Source organism: Jaculus jaculus, chromosome 10, assembly GCF_020740685.1.
Source record: "Jaculus jaculus isolate mJacJac1 chromosome 10, mJacJac1.mat.Y.cur, whole genome shotgun sequence".
Classification (NCBI taxonomy): Eukaryota; Metazoa; Chordata; class Mammalia; order Rodentia; family Dipodidae; genus Jaculus; species Jaculus jaculus.
In genome coordinates this window covers 23765003-23783621 of record NC_059111.1, presented here as the reverse complement: position 1 = coordinate 23783621, position 18619 = coordinate 23765003, and the positions used below count along the sequence as shown (strand labels likewise).

The following is an 18619-nucleotide window of genomic DNA, read 5'->3' as shown; positions in this document are numbered from 1 at the left end:
GGGAGTATCCAATTTCGGGCCTGACGTCCGGCCAGAACGTGCGCCGCGAGCTCTCGGTCCGGCGGCCGAGGCCGACACCGAGGGGGGTCGGCCCAGTCTTGGACGCGGAGTCCCCGGCACGGCGCCTGCAGAGCCCGACCGCCGAGGCCGCGGCGTGGAAGGGAGGGGAAACCAGTTCCCCCGGGACCCTTCCCCCCCACCCCCGACGAAAACGGCCTCCGGGGCCCTGGGCCTCGGCAAGACCCCTCCGCTCGCCCCAGGCCCGAGGGCCGCTCGCCGAGGCCAACCCCCACCCCCCAACCCGGCCGGGCCCGCTCGCTCACCCAGAAGATGAGGTTGAGGAAAACCAGCACGGTCTTGGAGGACGTGATGCCGCACTGGCCCATGGTGCCGGCGGCCCGGCTCGGCGAGCGAGCGACGCGGCAGTGGCGGCGGCGGCGGCGGCGGCGGCGGCTGAGCCTGCGGCTGGGAAGCGCTCGGCCTGCGCCGCGACGCCCGCAGCCCCCCGCGCCTCGGCGCACACGGCCCCAGCAAGCACCTCGCCGCTCCGCGCAGCCGCCACCGGCTCCCTGGGCCCGTCCCCTAGCAACCGAGGCCCGCCCCCCGCGGCCCGGACAGCAGCTTCAGCCAATCACTTCTCTGGAGGCTACAGCCAGACCTCGCCTCTTAAAGGAGCCGAAGCGCTTTTTTTTTTTTTTTGGAGATGGGCCGTCCTTGAAGTTCTGGTGGATCAAACACATTCCCCTAGGAACGTCCAAGGCTAATCTCTCTCACACCACATAGAGATTTTTTTCTGACTATGAAGTTACACCTAAGCAGCCCTTTGTTCAAGTTGAGGAGAAATACGGTGGACATCAATATATGTTTACTGACAACTGCTCCATGGGGCTCTGCTAGCTCTCAGAAGAAAGAATCATCAGAAAGGAGAAAGCGGTGCTGAAGTTGTTCAGTTGGGAGAGAGCTGCGTAGCATTGAGGAAGCCCTGAGTTCGATTCCCAGCACCGCATAAGGGGCGCATACCTGTAATTACAGCACTTAAGAGGTAGAGGAAGGAATAGCAGAAGCTGAAGGTTAACCTTGGCAAGGAGGCCAGTCTGGGATACATGAGATCCCATCTCAAAAAAGGAGAAAAAAGCGGGGCGTGGTGGCGTACGCCTTTAATACCAGCACTCGGGAGGCAGAGGTAGGAGGATCTCCGTGTATGTTCGAGGTCACTCTGAGGCTACATACTGAATTCCAGGTCACCCCGGGGCTAAAAGTGAGGCCCTACCTCAAAAAGCCAAAATAAACAAATAAACAGAGGAGAAAAAGCTGGGGCATTAGCAAAGCAGAGATAGTTATCAACTCTATTCCAGAGTAACATACAATTACAGACACATATTTGTATATTGCAACATTTCCACATTCATTCTTCCCTCATTCTTGGATGGATCATAACAGCAAGCATTTTTAAGTGCTTACCCCATGCCACATTTTAAAATTTTATTTTATCTATTTATGTATTTGAGAGAAAGATAGAGGGTCAGATAAAGAGGGAGAGTGAGAGAGAATGGGTGTGTCAGGGCCTCCAGCCATTGTAGATAGAACTCCAGATGCATGCGTCACCTTGTGCATCAGGCTTACCTGGGTACTGGGAAACTGAGCCTCCAGGGTCTTTGGCTTTTCAGGCAAGCGCCTCAACGGCTAGGACAACTCTCCAGCCTTATTATTATTATTTTTTTTTTGACAGCAAGAAGGATGGGCACACTAGGACCTTCAGTCACTGCAAACAAACTCCAGCTGCATGTGCCACCTGTATATTCGGCTTACATGGGTCCTGGGGACTCAAACCTGGGTCCTTTGGCTTTGCAGGCAAGCGCCTTAACCACTAAACCATCTTTCCATCCCTTAAATTACTGTTCTTGCCACACCTTGCATGTCCAGGTTAAAACTCTCAATAAAAAAGCCATGGAGCCAGGCATGGTGGTGCACGCCTTTAATCCCAGCACTCAGGAGGCAGAGGTAGGAGGATTGCCATGAGTTCAAGGCCACCCTGAGATTACATAGTGAATTCCAGGTCAGCCTGAGCTAGAGTAAAACCCTACCTTGGAAAACCAAAAAAAAAAAAAAAAAAAAAAAAAGCCACATGTCTCTGGTATGTCTACCCCTTGTTGCCCCAACCCTCTGTAAACTAATCTCTCTATTCTTCTCTACCTGTTTTTCCTCTTTGCCCCAAACATCTCTTTTGCATTTCTTCATCCTCAGCCCCTCTCTTTTCCCTGAGAAGACCCACTATCCATTCTTAGGCAACACCCCTACCCTATCTGCTGTACCTGCAATTTCTTCTTAGATGGGCCTTAGACACACCCCTTCCCCCAACAAACACACACGAGAATCACCTGGGCCACAAGGAAACACTCCATTGGGTGCTTTAGGTGTGAGCCTTAGAGAATCACTGTTAGGAAGAATCACAAATGATTCTAACATGCTCCTGGGGGGAGCAAAACACTGCTCTACATTAGGAAATGTAGTCATGGGGCTGGAAATAAAGCTCACTTGGTAGTGTGCTGGCCTAGTATGCACAGAGCCCCTTGGTTCCATCCCCAACACCTCACAAAGCAGTCATAGTGGAGGATGCCCGTAACTCCAGCACTGGGGAGGTAGAGGCAGGAGGATCGGAAGTTTAAGGTCATTCTGGTCTACATAGTGAGATTGAGGCAAGCCTGGGTTATATGAGACTGTCTCAAAAACAAATGCACAACAGCTGGAGACATGGCTCAGTGGTTAAGGCGCTTGCCTGCAAAGTCTGACAACTAGACTCCGATTCCTCAGTGCCCACTTAAAGCCAGATGCACAGTGGTTCATGCATCTGGAGTTTGCAGTGGCTAGGAGTCCTGACACACCCACTCTCTCTCTCTCTATGCCTGTTTCTCTCAAATAAATAAAAAATTAAAAAACACAAAAACATATCTCTCCTAGAAACAAAAACTTCTAGCCGGGTGTGGTGGCGCACGCCTTTAATCCCAGCACTCGGGAGGCAGAGGTAGGTGGATTGCCGTGAGCTCGAGGGCACCCTGAGACTCCATAGTGAATTCCAGGTCAGCCTGGGCTAGAGTGAGACCCTACCTCGAAAAACAAAAAAAAAAAGAAAAACAAACAAACAAAGAAACCCTTCTCACTCAGCACTTGATTCTCTCTCTCTTGAAAGGCTCAACTTGCCCAGTGTTTCTGACTTCACTGATGCATGATCCCTTGAGGATCAATCGTGTTCAGACACAGAATTTGATTTGGGTCGCACATCTTCCCAGATGACGTCTATGCAATGGGACCATTCTCTGTAGCAAGTGGCTGTACCTCTGGCTTTGACCCTTGTCCTCCAACTCACTGGACTGTGGCATTGCTCCATAGTGCCACTGAAAGTGCTCTTGCCAGTGTTCTCAGGGACCAAATTTGTTATGGTATGTTCTTGGTAAATCCCATCTCTAAACCGGGCATGGTGGCGCACACCTTTAATCCCAGCACTCGGGAGGCAGAGGTAGGAGGATCTCCTTGTGTTTGAGGCCACCCTGAGACTACATAGTGAATTCCAGGTCAGCCTGAGCTAGAGTGAAACTGTACCTTGAAAAACAAAAACAAAACCACCTCTAATTAGAGCGCCATTGTTTTGGAGCTGAGAAGTGAGGCCCTTAAGGGGTGGTCAATAGGTTGGGATGATGGCTCGGCGCTTAAATGTGCTTGCTTGCAAAGCTTGCTGGCCTGGATTCAATTCCCCTGCACTCACATAAAGCTAGACACAAAGTAACGCATACACCTGGAGTTTGTTTGCAGGGCAAGACACACACACACACACACACACACACACACACATTGATTAATTAAATTAAAAGAAAAAGAAAAGCCTTTTTATACCTTGCGGTATAGAATATAGAACTCTGGGTCTTGACTGATTGATTCATTTTTATTTGGAGACAGGGTCTCTCTAAGTTACTCAGGCAGGTCTTGAACTCTTGCCTTAGCCTCAGCCTGCTGAATAAACGTGATCATAAGATTATGCCACCAAGCCTATTGACAGGGATTAATGCCTGTCTCTTCTTATATATTTTTCTAATTAACTTGTTTTTTAGTTAGCATACCAAGTTTTAGATATGATTATGGCATTTTCAAATGCAATGTTAGTTGATTCTTGTCTCATTTCCCCCTCTATCTTTTCTTGTACTTCTCTCCTCCTTTCTGTTTATACATCATATGTGCCTTTTGCCCTTCCCCCAACCCCTTTCTTGTCATCCCTTATTTCCTGTTCTTGGTCACCATTCTAGTTTCTTAGGCTTTTAATCCCCCATATATATGTATATACATGTATGTGTATATTTTATATATATTTATAAAGTAGGATCTGCATATGAGAGAAAATATGTAATTTGGGGCTTTGAATTTTGGTCACCTTGTTTAATATTCCTTTTAAATATATATATATATTTGACAGAGAAAGAGGGAGAAAGACAGAGAATGGGTGTGCCAGGGCCTCTAGCCACCGCAAACAAACTCCAGACGCGTGTGCCACCTTGTGCATCTGGCTTACGTGGGTCCTGGGGAATCAAACCTGGGTCCTTTGGCTTTATGGGCAAATGCTTTAACCGCTAAGCCATCCCTCCAGCCCTTAATAAAATTCTTTCCAAGTTCATCCATTTTCCTGTAAATTCATACTTTTGATTTTACTTACTGCCGAGTAAAAGTCTATTGTGCGTATTTACTACATTTTCACTATCCATTCATCTGAAGGCCCTCTAGGCTGGTTCTAGTCCTGGCTAGTGTGACTAGAGCAGCAATAAACATGGATGAGCAAGCAGTGGACCATGGAGTCCTTAGGGTGTACACTCAGGAGTGGTGTGCTGGCTCACACAGCAGTTCTAGTTCTATTTTGTTAATTATTTATTTATTTGCAAGGAGAGAGAGAGATGGAGAAAGGGAAAGAGAAAGAGGTGTAGGCTCACCAGGGCCTACAAAAAACTGCAGATGCATATGCCATTTCATGCATCTGGCTTTACATGGGTAGTGGGCACTTGAACCCAGGGCCATTAGGCTTGGCAAGCAAGCACCTTTAACTGCTGAGCTATCTCCCAATCCCATCTAGTTCTATTTTTTAAAAGTATTTTATTTATTTTTTTTTTTTAATTTTTAATTTTTATTTTTATTTATTTGAGAGCGACAGACACAGAGAGAAAGACAGATAGAGGGAGAGAGAGAGAATGGGCGCGCCAGGGCTTCCAGCCTCTGCAAGCGAACTCCAGACGCGTGCGCCCCCTTGTGCATCTGGCTAACGTGGGACCTGGGGAATCGAGCCTCGAACCGGGGTCCTTAGGCTTCAGAGGCAAGCACTTAACCACTAAGCCATCTCTCCAGCCCAAGTATTTTATTTATTTATCTGCATTCAGAGAGATACAGCCAGAGAGACAGAGTATGGGCTAGTCACTGCAAACGAATTCCAAGTGCATGCACCGCTTTGGGCATCTGGCTTGTGTGGGTACTGGGAAATCAAACCCAGGTTCTTAGGCTTTGCAAGCAAGTGTCTTAACTGCTGAGCCATTTCTCCAGCCCCCTATTTCTACTTTTTTTTGAGGAATCTCCATGATGATTTACATAATGGTTACACTAGTTTACACTCCCACCAGTAGTGAACAGGAGTTCCTCTTTGCCCTCACCCTCACCAGCCTTTGTTGTCCATTTTCTTGATGAGAGCCATTCTGACTGGAGTGAGATGGTATCTTAAAGTGGTTTTGACCTGTGTTTCCCTGATAGCTAGGGATGTTGAACACTTTTTTTTTTTTTTTTTTTTTTTGGTTTTTTGAGGTAGGGTCTCACTCTAGCCCAGGCTGACCTAGAATGCAATATGTAGTCTCAGGGTGGCATTGAACTCACGGCGATCCTCTTACCTCTGCCTCCCTAGTGCTGGGATTAAAGGCGTGCACCACCATGTCCGGCTTGTTGAACACTTTTAAAAATATTTATTGGCCATTTCTGTTTCTTCTGTTGTGACCTGTCTATTCATTTTGTTAGCTTATTTGGTGATTGGTTGGTTTGGTTTTGGAGGGTTGGTGTTTAATTTTTGCAGTCCTTTATAGATTCTGGATATTTATCCCCCTATCTGAAGCCTAGCCAGCAAAGATTTTCTTCTATTCTTTAGGCTGTCCGCTATGCTGGTGGTTTCTTTTGCTGTGCAGAAACATCGATTTCATAGAGCCCCACTTGTTAATTCTTGGGGCTATTTCCTGTGCTATTGACGTCCTGTCAAAAAGTCCTTGCGGACTGGAGAGATGGCTTAGCAGTTAAGGGCTTGCCTGTGAAGCCTAAGGACCCCGGTTCAAGGCTCGATTCCCCAGGACCCACGTTAGCCAGATGCACAAGGGGGCGCACGCGTCTGGAGTTCATCTGCAGTGGCTGGAAACCCTGGCGCACCCATTCTCTCACTCTATCTGCCTCTTTCTCTCTCTCTCTGTCGCTCTCAAATAAATAAATAAAAATAAACAACAACAACAAAAAAGTCCTTGCCTATGCTATCTTGAAATGTATATTTTCCTCTACCTCTTTTTAACATGAGTGCTTGCTCTGAAGAAATCGAGTTGTCATAAAGGCAGACTTCCTGGCATGTTTGGCTTCTAACAGAATCTCGTCCTTTTTCTTCCCTCCAGGAGTCACAACAGCGCCAGGCCCTCACCAGATGCAGTCACCTGATCTTAAACTCCTCAAACCTCTAGAACAGTGAGTCAAAATAAACTGTCTTCCTGTCTTAATTGGATTAGATACCCTGTTCTAGCAAAAGAAATGCCTGAAGGAAGGCATCAGTCCTGGTTGTGAGCCTAAACCCCAGGCTCCAGGGAGCCCAGGTCCACAATGCCACCCTCCTACCTATCAATGCCCTCCCTGGCCTCATTTTTGGGAGGGCGTGATGATGGTAGTGACGATGATGGTGATAGGGGTGGTGATGCATCCCAGTGTTACTGTAAGAATCAAACAAGCTCACAGGCTTCCTGTCAGATGAATTCCAGAACACACACGTCACAATCAATAGTGCTCATAATCTTACAAGACTTATCAACACTTGACTCCATCAATTTCTCCACTTTTTTTTAAAACTAAAGCAAAGGTTATTTATCAAGAAAACAGCGAGAAAGTACAAGTGTCAGGGCAAACATATTTATGATTTCAGGTGGTATCCTAAGAAATATAAAAGGAAAACATACATTTAAAAAAAAAAGGTTTTTTTTTTTTGGTTTTTCGAGGTAAGGTCTCAAATTCAGGCTGACCTGGAATTCACTATGTAGTCTTGGGGTAGCCTCAAACTCTTGGCGATCCTCCTACCTCTGCCTCTCAAGTGCTGGGATTAAAGGCGTGTGCCACCACTCCCAGCTACATTTAAAGAATGTTTTTATTCGTTTATTTGCAAACAGAGAGATAGAAGAGAGGAAACAAGAGAGAGAGAGAGAATGGGCACACCAGGGCCTCCAGCTGCTGCAAATTCCTGATCATGTGCACTGTGCACTGGCTTTACGTGGGTACTGGGGAATCGAACCTGGGTCATTAGGCTTTACAGGCAATCACTTTAACCACTGAGCAATCTCTCCAGCCCCAGCATACAATTCTTTTTTTTTTTTTTTTTTTTGTATGGCTTACTGGTCTAGGGGTTCTAGTTTCTAGGCTGGTCTAGGTGATTGTCACTTAGGATACACTTTTTGAGTTAGAACACAGAAGAGCCTGTAGGCTTAGGAGTGAAGGTCTACAAGTAGCTGCCAACTTCTTCATTCTTTTTTTTTTTTTTTTTTTGGTTTTTCAAGGTAGGGTCTCGCTCTAGCTCATGCTAACCTGGAATTCACTATGTAGTCTCAGGGTGGCCTCAAACTTTTGCCAATCCTCCTACCTGTGCCTCCAGAGTGCTGGGATTAAAGGTGTGCACCACCATGCCTGACTTCCATTCTTTTCTTTTTTTTTTTTTTTTTTTTTTTTTTTTTTTTTTTATTTTTTTTATTATTTATTTATTTATTTGAGAGCGACAGACACAGAGAGAAAGACAGATAGAGGGAGAGAGAGGGAGAATGGGCGCGCCAGGGCTTCCAGCCTCTGCAAACGAACTCCAGACGCGTGCGCCCCCTTGTGCATCTGGCTAACGTGGGACCTGGGGAACTGAGCCTCGAACCGGGGTCCTTAGGCTTCACAGGCAAGCGCTTAACTGCTAAGCCATCTCTCCAGCCCCATTCTTTTCTTTTTTTAAAGGAATGTTTTCTCTCTCTGTGTGTGCGTAGTATGTGTGGTATGTGTGACATATGCACATGTGTGTGCAGATGAACAGATGCACATGCCTTGGGTGCGCACATGCAGTGACCAGAAGAAGGCATCAGGTGTCCTCCTCTATAGCTCTTTGCCAGGAATCTCTCACTGAACCTAGAGCTCACAGTCTTTCACTTACTTTGGCTGGCCAGTGGACCCCAGTGACCCTCTTCTCTCTGCCTCCCTCGGCACTGGGGTAATAGACATGCGTGGCTGTGCTCAGATTCTGCCATGGTGCTGGGGGCTGAACTCAGCACATCCTCATGCAACCAGTGCTCTTACCCACTGCACCATCTTCCTTCCCAACTTCTCCGTTCTTAAACCTCCCTGCAGGCTGGGCGTGGTGGTACACGCCTTTAATCCCAGCACTCGGGAGGCAGAGGTAGGAGGATTGCTGTGAGTTCGAGGCCAGCCTGAGACTCCATAGTGAATTCCAGGTCAGCCTGGGCTAGAGTGAGACCCTACCTCAACCCCCCCCCCCACCAAATAACCCTCCTCTCTTAGCTTGCACAGCACTGATCACTTGATTCTAGCCATACTCTTCTAGCAAATAAATAAATAAAATATTTTTTTTTAAAAGTTGGGATATTTTCTAAAACCTGCATTTATACATAGCTGAGAATATCTTGGTCATTTCAAATTTGTTTTTGTGTGCGCATGTGTATATAAGTGTGTGTGAGTGTGTGTGAGTGTGCACGTAGGCCACAGTGTGCATGTGCCACGGCACATGTGTGGCGGTCAGAGTGCAACCTTGGGTGTTGGTTCTTGCCTTCCTCCTTGTTTGAGACAGGGTTCTGAGTTGTTTGCCCTTGAACGTGCCAGCCTAGCTGCCCGGTGAGATTCTGAGGATTCCTCTGTCTGTCTCCTTTATTGTAAGAATGCTGGGGTTACGGACGCCTGCCACGGCTTCTGGCGGTATGTGGGTTCTGTGGACCCAAGCTTGGGTCCTTAGGCTTGCACGGAAAGCATTTTACCCTCTGAGCCATCTCCCCAAAGCCCCAAATGTGTATATACATAGTGTGGTAGTGTGAATGGATGTCCCCCAATATATTCAGGATTTTTTTTAAGTATTATTATTTTTTTATTTTTAGAAAGAGCAAGTGAGAGAGAGTGTCACAGAGAGAGCGCGTGAGAGAGAATTGGCACACCAGGGCCTCTGCCTCTGAAGTCAAACTCCAGATGCTTACACCACCTAGTGAACATATCGACCTTGAGCTTGCCTCGCCTTTGTGCATCTGGCTAACGTGGGATCTGGGGAATCGAACATGGGTCCTCAGGCTTTGAAGGCAAGCACCCTAACTGCTAAGCCATCTCTCCAGCCCTCTGGATGTTCTTAAAGCTTGTAATTTGGATCTCCAGCTATCTGGCTGGAGGAGGTGTCACTGTGGGCAGGGCCTAGGGTCCAGCCCTAAGGTGTAGGGGTGGATTTGGAATTCCAGTCTGAAGATATGCCTAGTACTTGAGCTTGGCCTGCTGTTCCTGCAGTGTGCTTGCATGTGCTGCTGTTGGTGGCTTGGCTTCTTGCTTTTCTTTTTTGAGGTAGGGTCTCACTCTAGCCCAGGTTGACCCAGAATTCACTCTGTAGTCTTAGGCTGGTTTTGAACTCACAACGATCCTCCTACCCCTGCCTCCTGCGTGCTGGGATTAAAAGCATGAACCACCACGCTTGGCTTGGCTTCTTGCTTTTCTCTCTCTGCTTGGACGTGTGGAAGAGGGGCCAATTTCTTCTGCCATTCTAGAACTTTGCCTCAATCTGTATGCTTCAAATAAATTCCCTTACTCCACAACTGTGCCTGGTTTGGAAGTTCATCCCAGCGACCAGAGGCTGACTGGTGTACATAGTTAACTGATAAATTTTGCCAATCCAGAAAAAGACGACACAAAGAGATATCAGGGGATGGGCAATGACTACTGTTTGTACAGTGTATTATTCTTAGCCAGTGAAAGTCTTAATAGATTCAGGGCTTTAAGATGCAGACGAGCCTCCTGCTCTTTTCTGGCAGTGGAAATGCACACTGAGCTGCCCGTCACAACTCTGCTCCTTCTGACAGAAGCACAGAGGCTCTTTGTTCAGCCAGTTTCCTAGTACCGTCATGCCAAGCCCTTGAAAATTGTGTCCATTACTGGCAAGTGCTGACACATGATAGGAGTCGTTAGTGTCTTTCATGTCATCAAACAGGGCAAAGATGATGCATGGATTATGAAGCTTGAGAAAACTTTTCCTGGAACTGAAAAGGGAGTGGAACACAAAACAGCTGATGGGCTGACTCAGCAGGGTGTCAAAAATACATCAGTCTATGAGCAACCTGCTCCCGAGGAGGGGGCAGGGCCCTGTCTCTACTCCTTCCTCGCAGATCATGTGCCCTGGGAGGAGACACTCAGCTGAGTTTGTCTTCAATTCCTGACCCCTGGCTTTCCAGAGCCTCCTCTTGCCTGGGTAAAATGGCAAAACCCCTAAGAAAAAACTCATGGCACCTATTGTAGAACAAGAGACAGCTGTCTCAAAGAATAAGATCACTTTAGTGCGTGTGGGACAAGTTGGCATGGCATTCTGGGAAAGTGGATGAACTTGCCCTTGTGACTATCTTGGGACACAAGCTCAAGGAAAAGGTGATGGATCCGAGACCCTGAAGCTTATTTCTTCACCCACCTAAAATTGTGGCAGGTGAAGATTACTCCTGGACGACAGTGTTAAGATTGTGGTGGTCACTGCAGGAGTCCATCAGCAGGAAGAGGCAGGGAAATGTGAACACCGAGTTTACCATTCCTCAGCTCATCAAGTTCAGCATTGGCCGCATCATCATGATGGTTTCCCACCCAGTGCCCCTTGTCACCTACGTTACGTGGACACTAAGCGGATCACACTGTGTGACTGGGAGTGGTATAATCTGGATTTTACTAGATATTACTATCTGATGGCTGAAAACCTCGGCGTTCATCCCAGCAGCTGCCACGGGTAGATCCTGAGGTCACCCGGCAATGAGTGTGGCTGTGTGGAGTGGAGTTAACGCAGGCCTTGCTCTCCCAGAACTGAATCCAGAAACAGGAACGGACGACAGTGGAAACTGGAAGGAAGTGCGTACGATGCTGCCAGAAGGCACCAGTGAAGTCACTGAGCTAACAGGACAAACCATCTGGGCCACTGTGTTAGGAGTAGCTGGCTACATTGAATCCATGTTGACAAATCCATCTCAGGTTCATCCAATGAGGACTGCGGTGAAGGGAATGTATGGCACAGACAATGGAGTCTTCCAGAGTCAACCTTGAATCCCCGGTGCTTGGGAACACGCCAAGAATTATCAACCAGAAGCTAAAGGACATCAAGGTAAATTATAGCTCAAGTATAGTGCAGATACCCTGTGGGACATCCAGAAGAAGCTATGTCACCTGTGACTCCTGGGCTACAGGCTATCGAAATCTAAAAACTACAATGTGATTAACTGAATATTTTTTTACATTTTTTGGTTTATTTTTATTTATTTATTTGAGAGTGATAGAGAGAGAAAGAGGCAGATAGCGAGGGAGAGAGAGAATGGGCACACCAGGGCCTTCGGCCACTAAAAACAAACTCCAGGTACATGACCCCTCCTTGTGCATCTGGCTAATGTGGGTCCTGGGGAGTCGAGCCTCGAACAGGGGTCCTTAGGCTTCACAGGCAAGCGCTTAACTGCTAAGCCATCTCTCCAGCCTGATCAACTGAATCTTTAGTCTTCATCCACATATAAAAAGTACTTTACATATAAAGTCAACTGTGAATCACAGTTTACTTCCTCCAAATATGTGATATGAGCTCACAGAATCAAAGTCCAGGCTTGCTTAATGATTGCAACATAAGCTCTTAAACAAATAAAATTAGTGATTGCAAGCTGGGCATGATGGCACCTGCCTTTCATCCGAGCATTTGGGAGGCAGAAGTAGGAGGATCTCCATGAGTTCAAGGCCAGCCTGAGACTGCATCATGAATTCCAGGTCAGCCTGGACTAGAGCAACACCCTACCTTGAAAAATTAAAAAAAAAAAAAATAGTGATTGCAAAATGAAAAAATAAAAACAAAAACAAAAAACAAGTACAGTCAACCTGCCGAGATTTGACTCTGGATTTTTAGCCCCTGAATGAAATACATTATGATCTTAAATTTTTCTGGGCCTTAGTTTCCTCATCTGCAAAATGAGAAATTAATATTTGCTAATATTGTCTTCACCGTGAGAGTGCAGAGAGCGAGGTATGGTAGTGTATGCCTGTAATCCAAGCTACTCAAGAGGCTGAGGCAGGAGGATCAAAAGTGCTAGTTCATGACCTCACAGTGGTTGAGGTTACCTACACAAGACCTGCATAATAGGAGGAAAAAATTGAGGACATCAAGATAGAAGAGAGACTAGTTGAAAAGAAGAAAGGATTCAGTGGAGGGGGAATTTAGGAGGGTGAAAAGAGAGGGTGGTGGGAGGGGATTGTGATCTTATTATATGTATATGTTTATACTTATGGAAGGTGTCAACAAAAAAAAGTTCTAGGTCAGGGCCAGGCATGGTGGCGCACACCTTTAATCCCAGCACTCGGGAGGCAGAGGTAGGAGGATTGCTGTAAGTTCGAGGCCACCCTGAAACTCCATAGTGAATTCCAGGTCAGCCTGAGCTAGAATGAAACCCTACTTCAAAAAAAAGATAGCCAGACCCCCCCCCCTCGCTAAAAAAAATCTTTCTTCCTATTCAGCATCAGGCATTACCTACCTAGGAAGAGTAACTGCTATCCTGACTTTTTTCTTTTTATTTAATGTTTAAGTTTCTTTTGTTAAATTTTTATTGACTTATTCATTTTTGTTGTTTCATATGTGTGTATGTGTATATATATATATATAAAAGTTTTTATGTATTATGTGTGTATTTTTTATATATATATATATATATATATATATATATATATATATATATATATATATAAGTTTTTTGAGGTAGGGTCTTTCTGTCCTGGAATTCACTATGTAATCTCAGGGTAGCCTTGAATTCATGGTGATCTTCCTACCTCTGCCTCCCAAGTAGTGGGATTAAAGGCATGCGCCACCATGCCTGGCTTTTTCACATATTTTATTATTTATTTATGAGAGAGAGAGAATCAGATAGAGAGGGAGAAAGAATGGACACACCAGGGCCTGTAGCCACTGAAAATGAACTCCAGATGCATGTGCCATCATGTGCATCTGGTTTTACATGGGTACTGGGGAATTGAACCTGAGTCCTTAGGCTCTTCAGGCAAGTGCCTTAACCAGTGAGAAATATTACCAGTCCTAAAACTTTTATTCAACTACCTTACATATTTTACATGTCCATTCAGTCTTTTTTTTAATATAAATATTTTATTTATTTATTTATTTATTTATTTATGAGAGAGGAAATGGGCACACCAGGGCCTCCAGCCACTGCAAACGAACTCCAGACTCATGTAACCACCTTGTGCATCTGGTTTACATGGGTACTGGGGAATTGAACCTGGGTCCTTTGGCTTTGCAGGCAAGCGCCTTAACCACTTTGCCATCTCTCCAGCCCATCATTCTTCTTCTTCTTCTTCTTCTTTTTTTTTTTTTTTTGAGGTAGGGTCTCACTCTAGCCCAGGCTGACCTGGAATTCACTACGAAGTCTCAGGGTGGCCTCGAACTCATGGCAATCCTCCTACCTCTGCCTCCCGAGGGCTGGGATTAAAGGCGTGCGCCGCCACGCCCGGCTTATTCCAGCCCATCGTTCTAATGTATATTTACATTTCATTGCATGGCTGTGGCACAGTGACTTCTATAGTTGAAGGACATGTGGGTTGTTTCTAATTTTGCACCACTTGGAGCAGTGCTGCTGGACTATTCTGCGTCTTCAGATCCAGGAGCATTGTGGACCCTTCTTTTCTTCAGCTAGACTTCTTTGATGTCTCTCAGTAATGTGGCATATGGTCTTATACCTCTTCCATTAGCTTTACTCTTAGACACTATTGCTTTTTTTTTGGGGGGGGAGTCTTATTGTAAATAGTCTATTTTAAAAGTTTACTTTCTCCCATCAAAGTACCAACCAGGCCAGACCCTGCTTATCTTCAGAGATCAGATGAGATCGGGTATGTTCAGGGCAGTATGGCTGGAGACTAGAACTGTAGCTGGTTAGTAGAAATGCTATTGTTTAAAATAACTTATTTGGGCTGGAGAGATGGCTTAGCGGTTAAGCGCTTGCCTGTGAAGCCTGAGGACCCCGGTTCGAGGCTCGATTCCCCAGAACCCACATTAGCCAGATGCACAAGGGGGCGCACGCGTCTGGAGTTCGTTTGCAGAGGCTGGAAGCCCTGGCGCGCCCATTCTCTCTCTCTCTCTCTGTCTCTTTCTCTCTGTCACTCTCAAGTAAATAAATAAAAATGAACAAAAAAATTAAAAAAAAATAACTTATTTATTTGGAGAGAGAGAGAAAGAGATAGAGAGAGAGAATGGGCATGCCAGGGCCTAGAACTGCTGCAAATGAACCCCAGACCCATGTGCTACTTTGTGCTTCTGGCTTTATGTGGCTGTTGGGGAGTTGAACCCAAGCTGTAAGGCTTTGTGAATAATTGCCTTTAACCGCTAAGCCATCTCTCCAGCCTGCTATTGCTCTGTTTTTTTTATTTTTTTGAGGTAGGTCTCACTCTAGCCCAGGCTGACCTGGAATTCACTATGTAGTCTCAGGGTGGCCTGGAGTTCATAGCAATCCTCCTACCTCTACCTCCCAAGTGCTGGGATTAAAGGCGTGCACCACCATGCCTGGCTGCTTTTCTTTTATATAGACAGTATATCTAATTACTTTGCTAAATTTTATGTATTTTTAAAGGTCTGTCTGGTATTTTAAAACAATTTTATTTATTTATTTAGGAAAGAAGGAGAGAGAGAATAGGTGCATCAGGGCCTCTAGCCACTGCAGATGAACTTCACACGCATGTGCCACCTTGTGCATCTGGCTTACATGGGTCCTGGGGAATCAAACCTGGGTCCTTAGGCTTTACAGGCAAGCACCTTAACTGCTAAGCCATCTCTCCAGCCCTGTTGGCTATTTTTATATGCACATAAGCACATTGCCTATTGACAGCCTTATTGCTTTCTTTTTTTTTTTTTTTCAAAACTTCTTTATTAGAAGCTAGGCATGGTAGCATATGCCTTTTTATTATTATTATTTATTTATTTGAGAGTGATAGACAGAGAGAAAGACAGATAGAGGGAGAGAGAGAGAATGGGCGCACCAGGGCTTCCAGCCTCTGCAAACGAACTCCAGACGCGTGCGCCTCCTTGTGCATCTGGCTAACGTGGGACCTGGGGAACCGAGCCTCGAACCGGGGTCCTTAGGCTTCACAGGTAAGTGCTTAACCGCTAAGCCATCTCTCCAGCCTATTGCACTAGTTAAGTCCAAGCACAAGGCTGAATACAAACAGTGCTAGCAGGGCTTCTTGATTTAATTCCAGTCTAAGAGGAAATCTGTCAATACTTTATTACTAAATATGGCATTTACAAATTTTTACTTTTATTTATTTGAGAGAGGGGAAGAGGGAGAGAGAGAGAAAATAGGCACACCAGGGCTTCCAGCCACTGTGCCATCCTTGTGCATCTGGCTTACATGGGTCCTGGGGAATCAAACTGAGGTCCTTTAGCTTTGCAGGCAATCGCCTTAACTGCTAAGCCATCTCTCCAGCCCAAGATGGTATTTCTTTTTCTTTTTCTTTTTAATTTGAGAGAGAGAAAGATGGAGGGAGAGAGAGAGAGAGAGAGAGAGGGAGAGAGAGAGAGAGGGAGAGGGAGAGAATGGGTGCACCAGGGCCTCTAGCCACTGCAAATGAACTCCAGATGCATGCGCCACCTTGTGCATATGGCTTATGTGGGTCCTTGGGGAATTGAACCAAGATCCTTTGGCTTTGCAGGCAAGTGCCTTAACTGCTAAGCCATCTCTCCAGCCCAATATGGTATTTTTGATAGTTTTCTGGATACTATCTATCACAACATTACATTTTTTTCTATTCCATGTTGCTAAGGCATTTTTATTTTTAAATTATGAATAGGTGTTGAATTGTAGTAAATGTTTTTACTACATTTATTGAGGGTGATGGCTTCTCTACTAGGTGGATTTGAGGAATTATGTTGATTTTTTTTACCTTCAAGCCATTTTTCTGTTCCTGAAATAAACCTAACTTGGTCATGATGTATTATCCATTTTATGTCAGTGTACACAAATTCACTAGTATTTTACTTGGAAGTTTTGCATCTTTGTTCATGAGAAATGTAAACCTACAACTCTCCTTTTCTTAAAGTTGATGTCAGGTTTTTGTATCAAACTTATGTTGCCTCGTAAAATGTGATGGGAAGTGCTTTCTCTTTCCTGTCACCTGGGAGACACTTCCTTTAGACTTCTAGAAGACAGCAAATGATCCATAGCACTCTACGAGACTCGTTGGGCAGTAAGCTGGGGAAAGTGTATAACAGCTGTCAGAATGAGTGGGCAATGTTCATATAGCTCTAGTTTGAAGATTGGACCAGTATCTATGATCTGATCTTCAAAGGATTGTACAGAGGTTTGACAGGAAAGGAAAACCCAGAGTCAAGGCCAGAAACAGCAAGCAGGTAAGACACTGAATTCAGATCCTGTACTCCTGCAAATCTTTCTCTATTTATATATTATTATTATTTTTATTTTTGTTTTTTTGAGGTAGGGTCTCACTCTAGCTCAGGCTGACCTGGAATTCACTATGTAGTCTCAGGGTGACCTTGAATTCATGACGATCCTCCTACCTCTGCCTCCCGAGTGTTGGGATTAAAGGCGTGCGCCACGATGCCCGGCTCTCTCTATTTATTTTTATGTATTACATTATGCTAGATGGGGGAAAACTGAAAGAATTTCCACTAAAATCAGAAACAACACGAAGGTATTTACTTCTACTCATATTCAATATAGTGCTTAAAGCCTTAGCTAGAAAAATATGACGAGAGAAGCGAATAAAGAGGATATAAATAGGAAAGAAAGAAGTCAAAAAATCCTGATTTGCAGATGATATGATTCTCTATGTAAGAATCCCTCAAGACTCCACCAGAAAATTCTTAGAGCTTTAGATCTCATAAACACTTTCAGCAAAGTAGCAGGGTACAAAATTAATAAAACTCAGTAGCCTTCCTTATAAAAATAACAAACATGGGCTGAGAGATGGCTTAGTGGTTAAGATGCTTGCCTGCAAAGCCTAAGAATGTGTGTTTGAATCTCCAGTCCCACCTAGCCAGTGCAGTGATGCAAGCATGCAATGTCGCATGTGCACACTAGGGGGCACACACGTCTTGAGTTTGTTCACAGCGGCTGAAAGGTCCTGGCATGCCCAATCTCTCTCTCTCCCTCCCTCTTTCTCTCTCACTCACTTGCTCAAAAAAATTTAAAAAAAAAAAAAACATGCTGAAAACAGTCAGGAAAACAATCCCATTAATACTTGCTTCAGAGGGCTGGAGAGATGGTTTAGTGGTTATAGCGCCAGCCTGAAAAGCCACAGGCACCAGGTTCAATTCCCCACTACCCATGTAAAGCCAGATGCATAAGGTGGTGCATGCATCTGGAGTTAGTTTGTAGGGACTGGAGGCCCTGGTGTGCCAATCCTCTATCTTTCTTTCTCTCTCTCTCTCTCTCTCCAATAATTAAATAAAGAAATAAAATTTAAAAATTGCCTCAGAAAAGAAATTACCTTGGAATAAAGTTAGTTACAGCAGTGAAAGTCTTCTACAATGAAGAAGACACTGAAAAATGGAAATACCTGTCATGCTTTTGAGTTGGAAAAATGAATATTGTGAAACAACTATACTACTTGAAGCAATCTACAGATTCAATCCAATCCAGTGCCATTTTTTTTTATTTATTTATTTGAGAGCGATAGACACAGAGAGAAAGACAGATAGAGGGAGAGAGAGAATGGGCGCGCCAGGGCTTCCAGCCTCTGCAAACGAACTCCAGACGCGTGCGCCCCCTTGTGCATCTGGCTAACGTGGGACCTGGGGAACCGAGCCTCGAACCGGGGTCCTTAGGCTTCACAGGCAAGCGCTTAACCGCTAAGCCATCTCTCCAGCCCTCCAGTGCCATTTTTATAGAAATAGAAAAAAATTAATTTGTATGGAAGCACAAAAGACCTCAGATATCCAGAGCAATTCTGAACAAACAAAAAAAATCATTCAGGAAGTATTACCATACCTAATTTAAAGTTAGACTACAGAGCAATAGTAACAAAAAGAGCATGCGACTGGCACAAAAACAGACATGTAGATCAATGGAATAGGATAGAGAACTCATATAAATCCACAAAGTTATAG

The 18619-nt window shown here is 45.2% G+C and overlaps 1 protein-coding gene and 1 pseudogene across 1 annotated transcript in view; one reads left to right on the top strand and one right to left on the bottom strand.

The window, feature by feature from the left end:
- Positions 1-476, bottom strand: part of Tspan3 (tetraspanin 3) — a 31200-nt gene extending 30724 nt beyond the window's left edge. Inside the window, exon 1 of the mRNA XM_045161049.1 lies at positions 324-476. Coding sequence (XP_045016984.1) covers positions 324-386 — 63 coding nt within the window. The 5' untranslated portion in view covers positions 387-476. The remainder of the gene's footprint in view (positions 1-323) is intronic.
- Positions 385-11565, top strand: LOC101604475 (annotated as a pseudogene).
- Positions 11566-18619: the final 7054 nt, after the last annotated feature.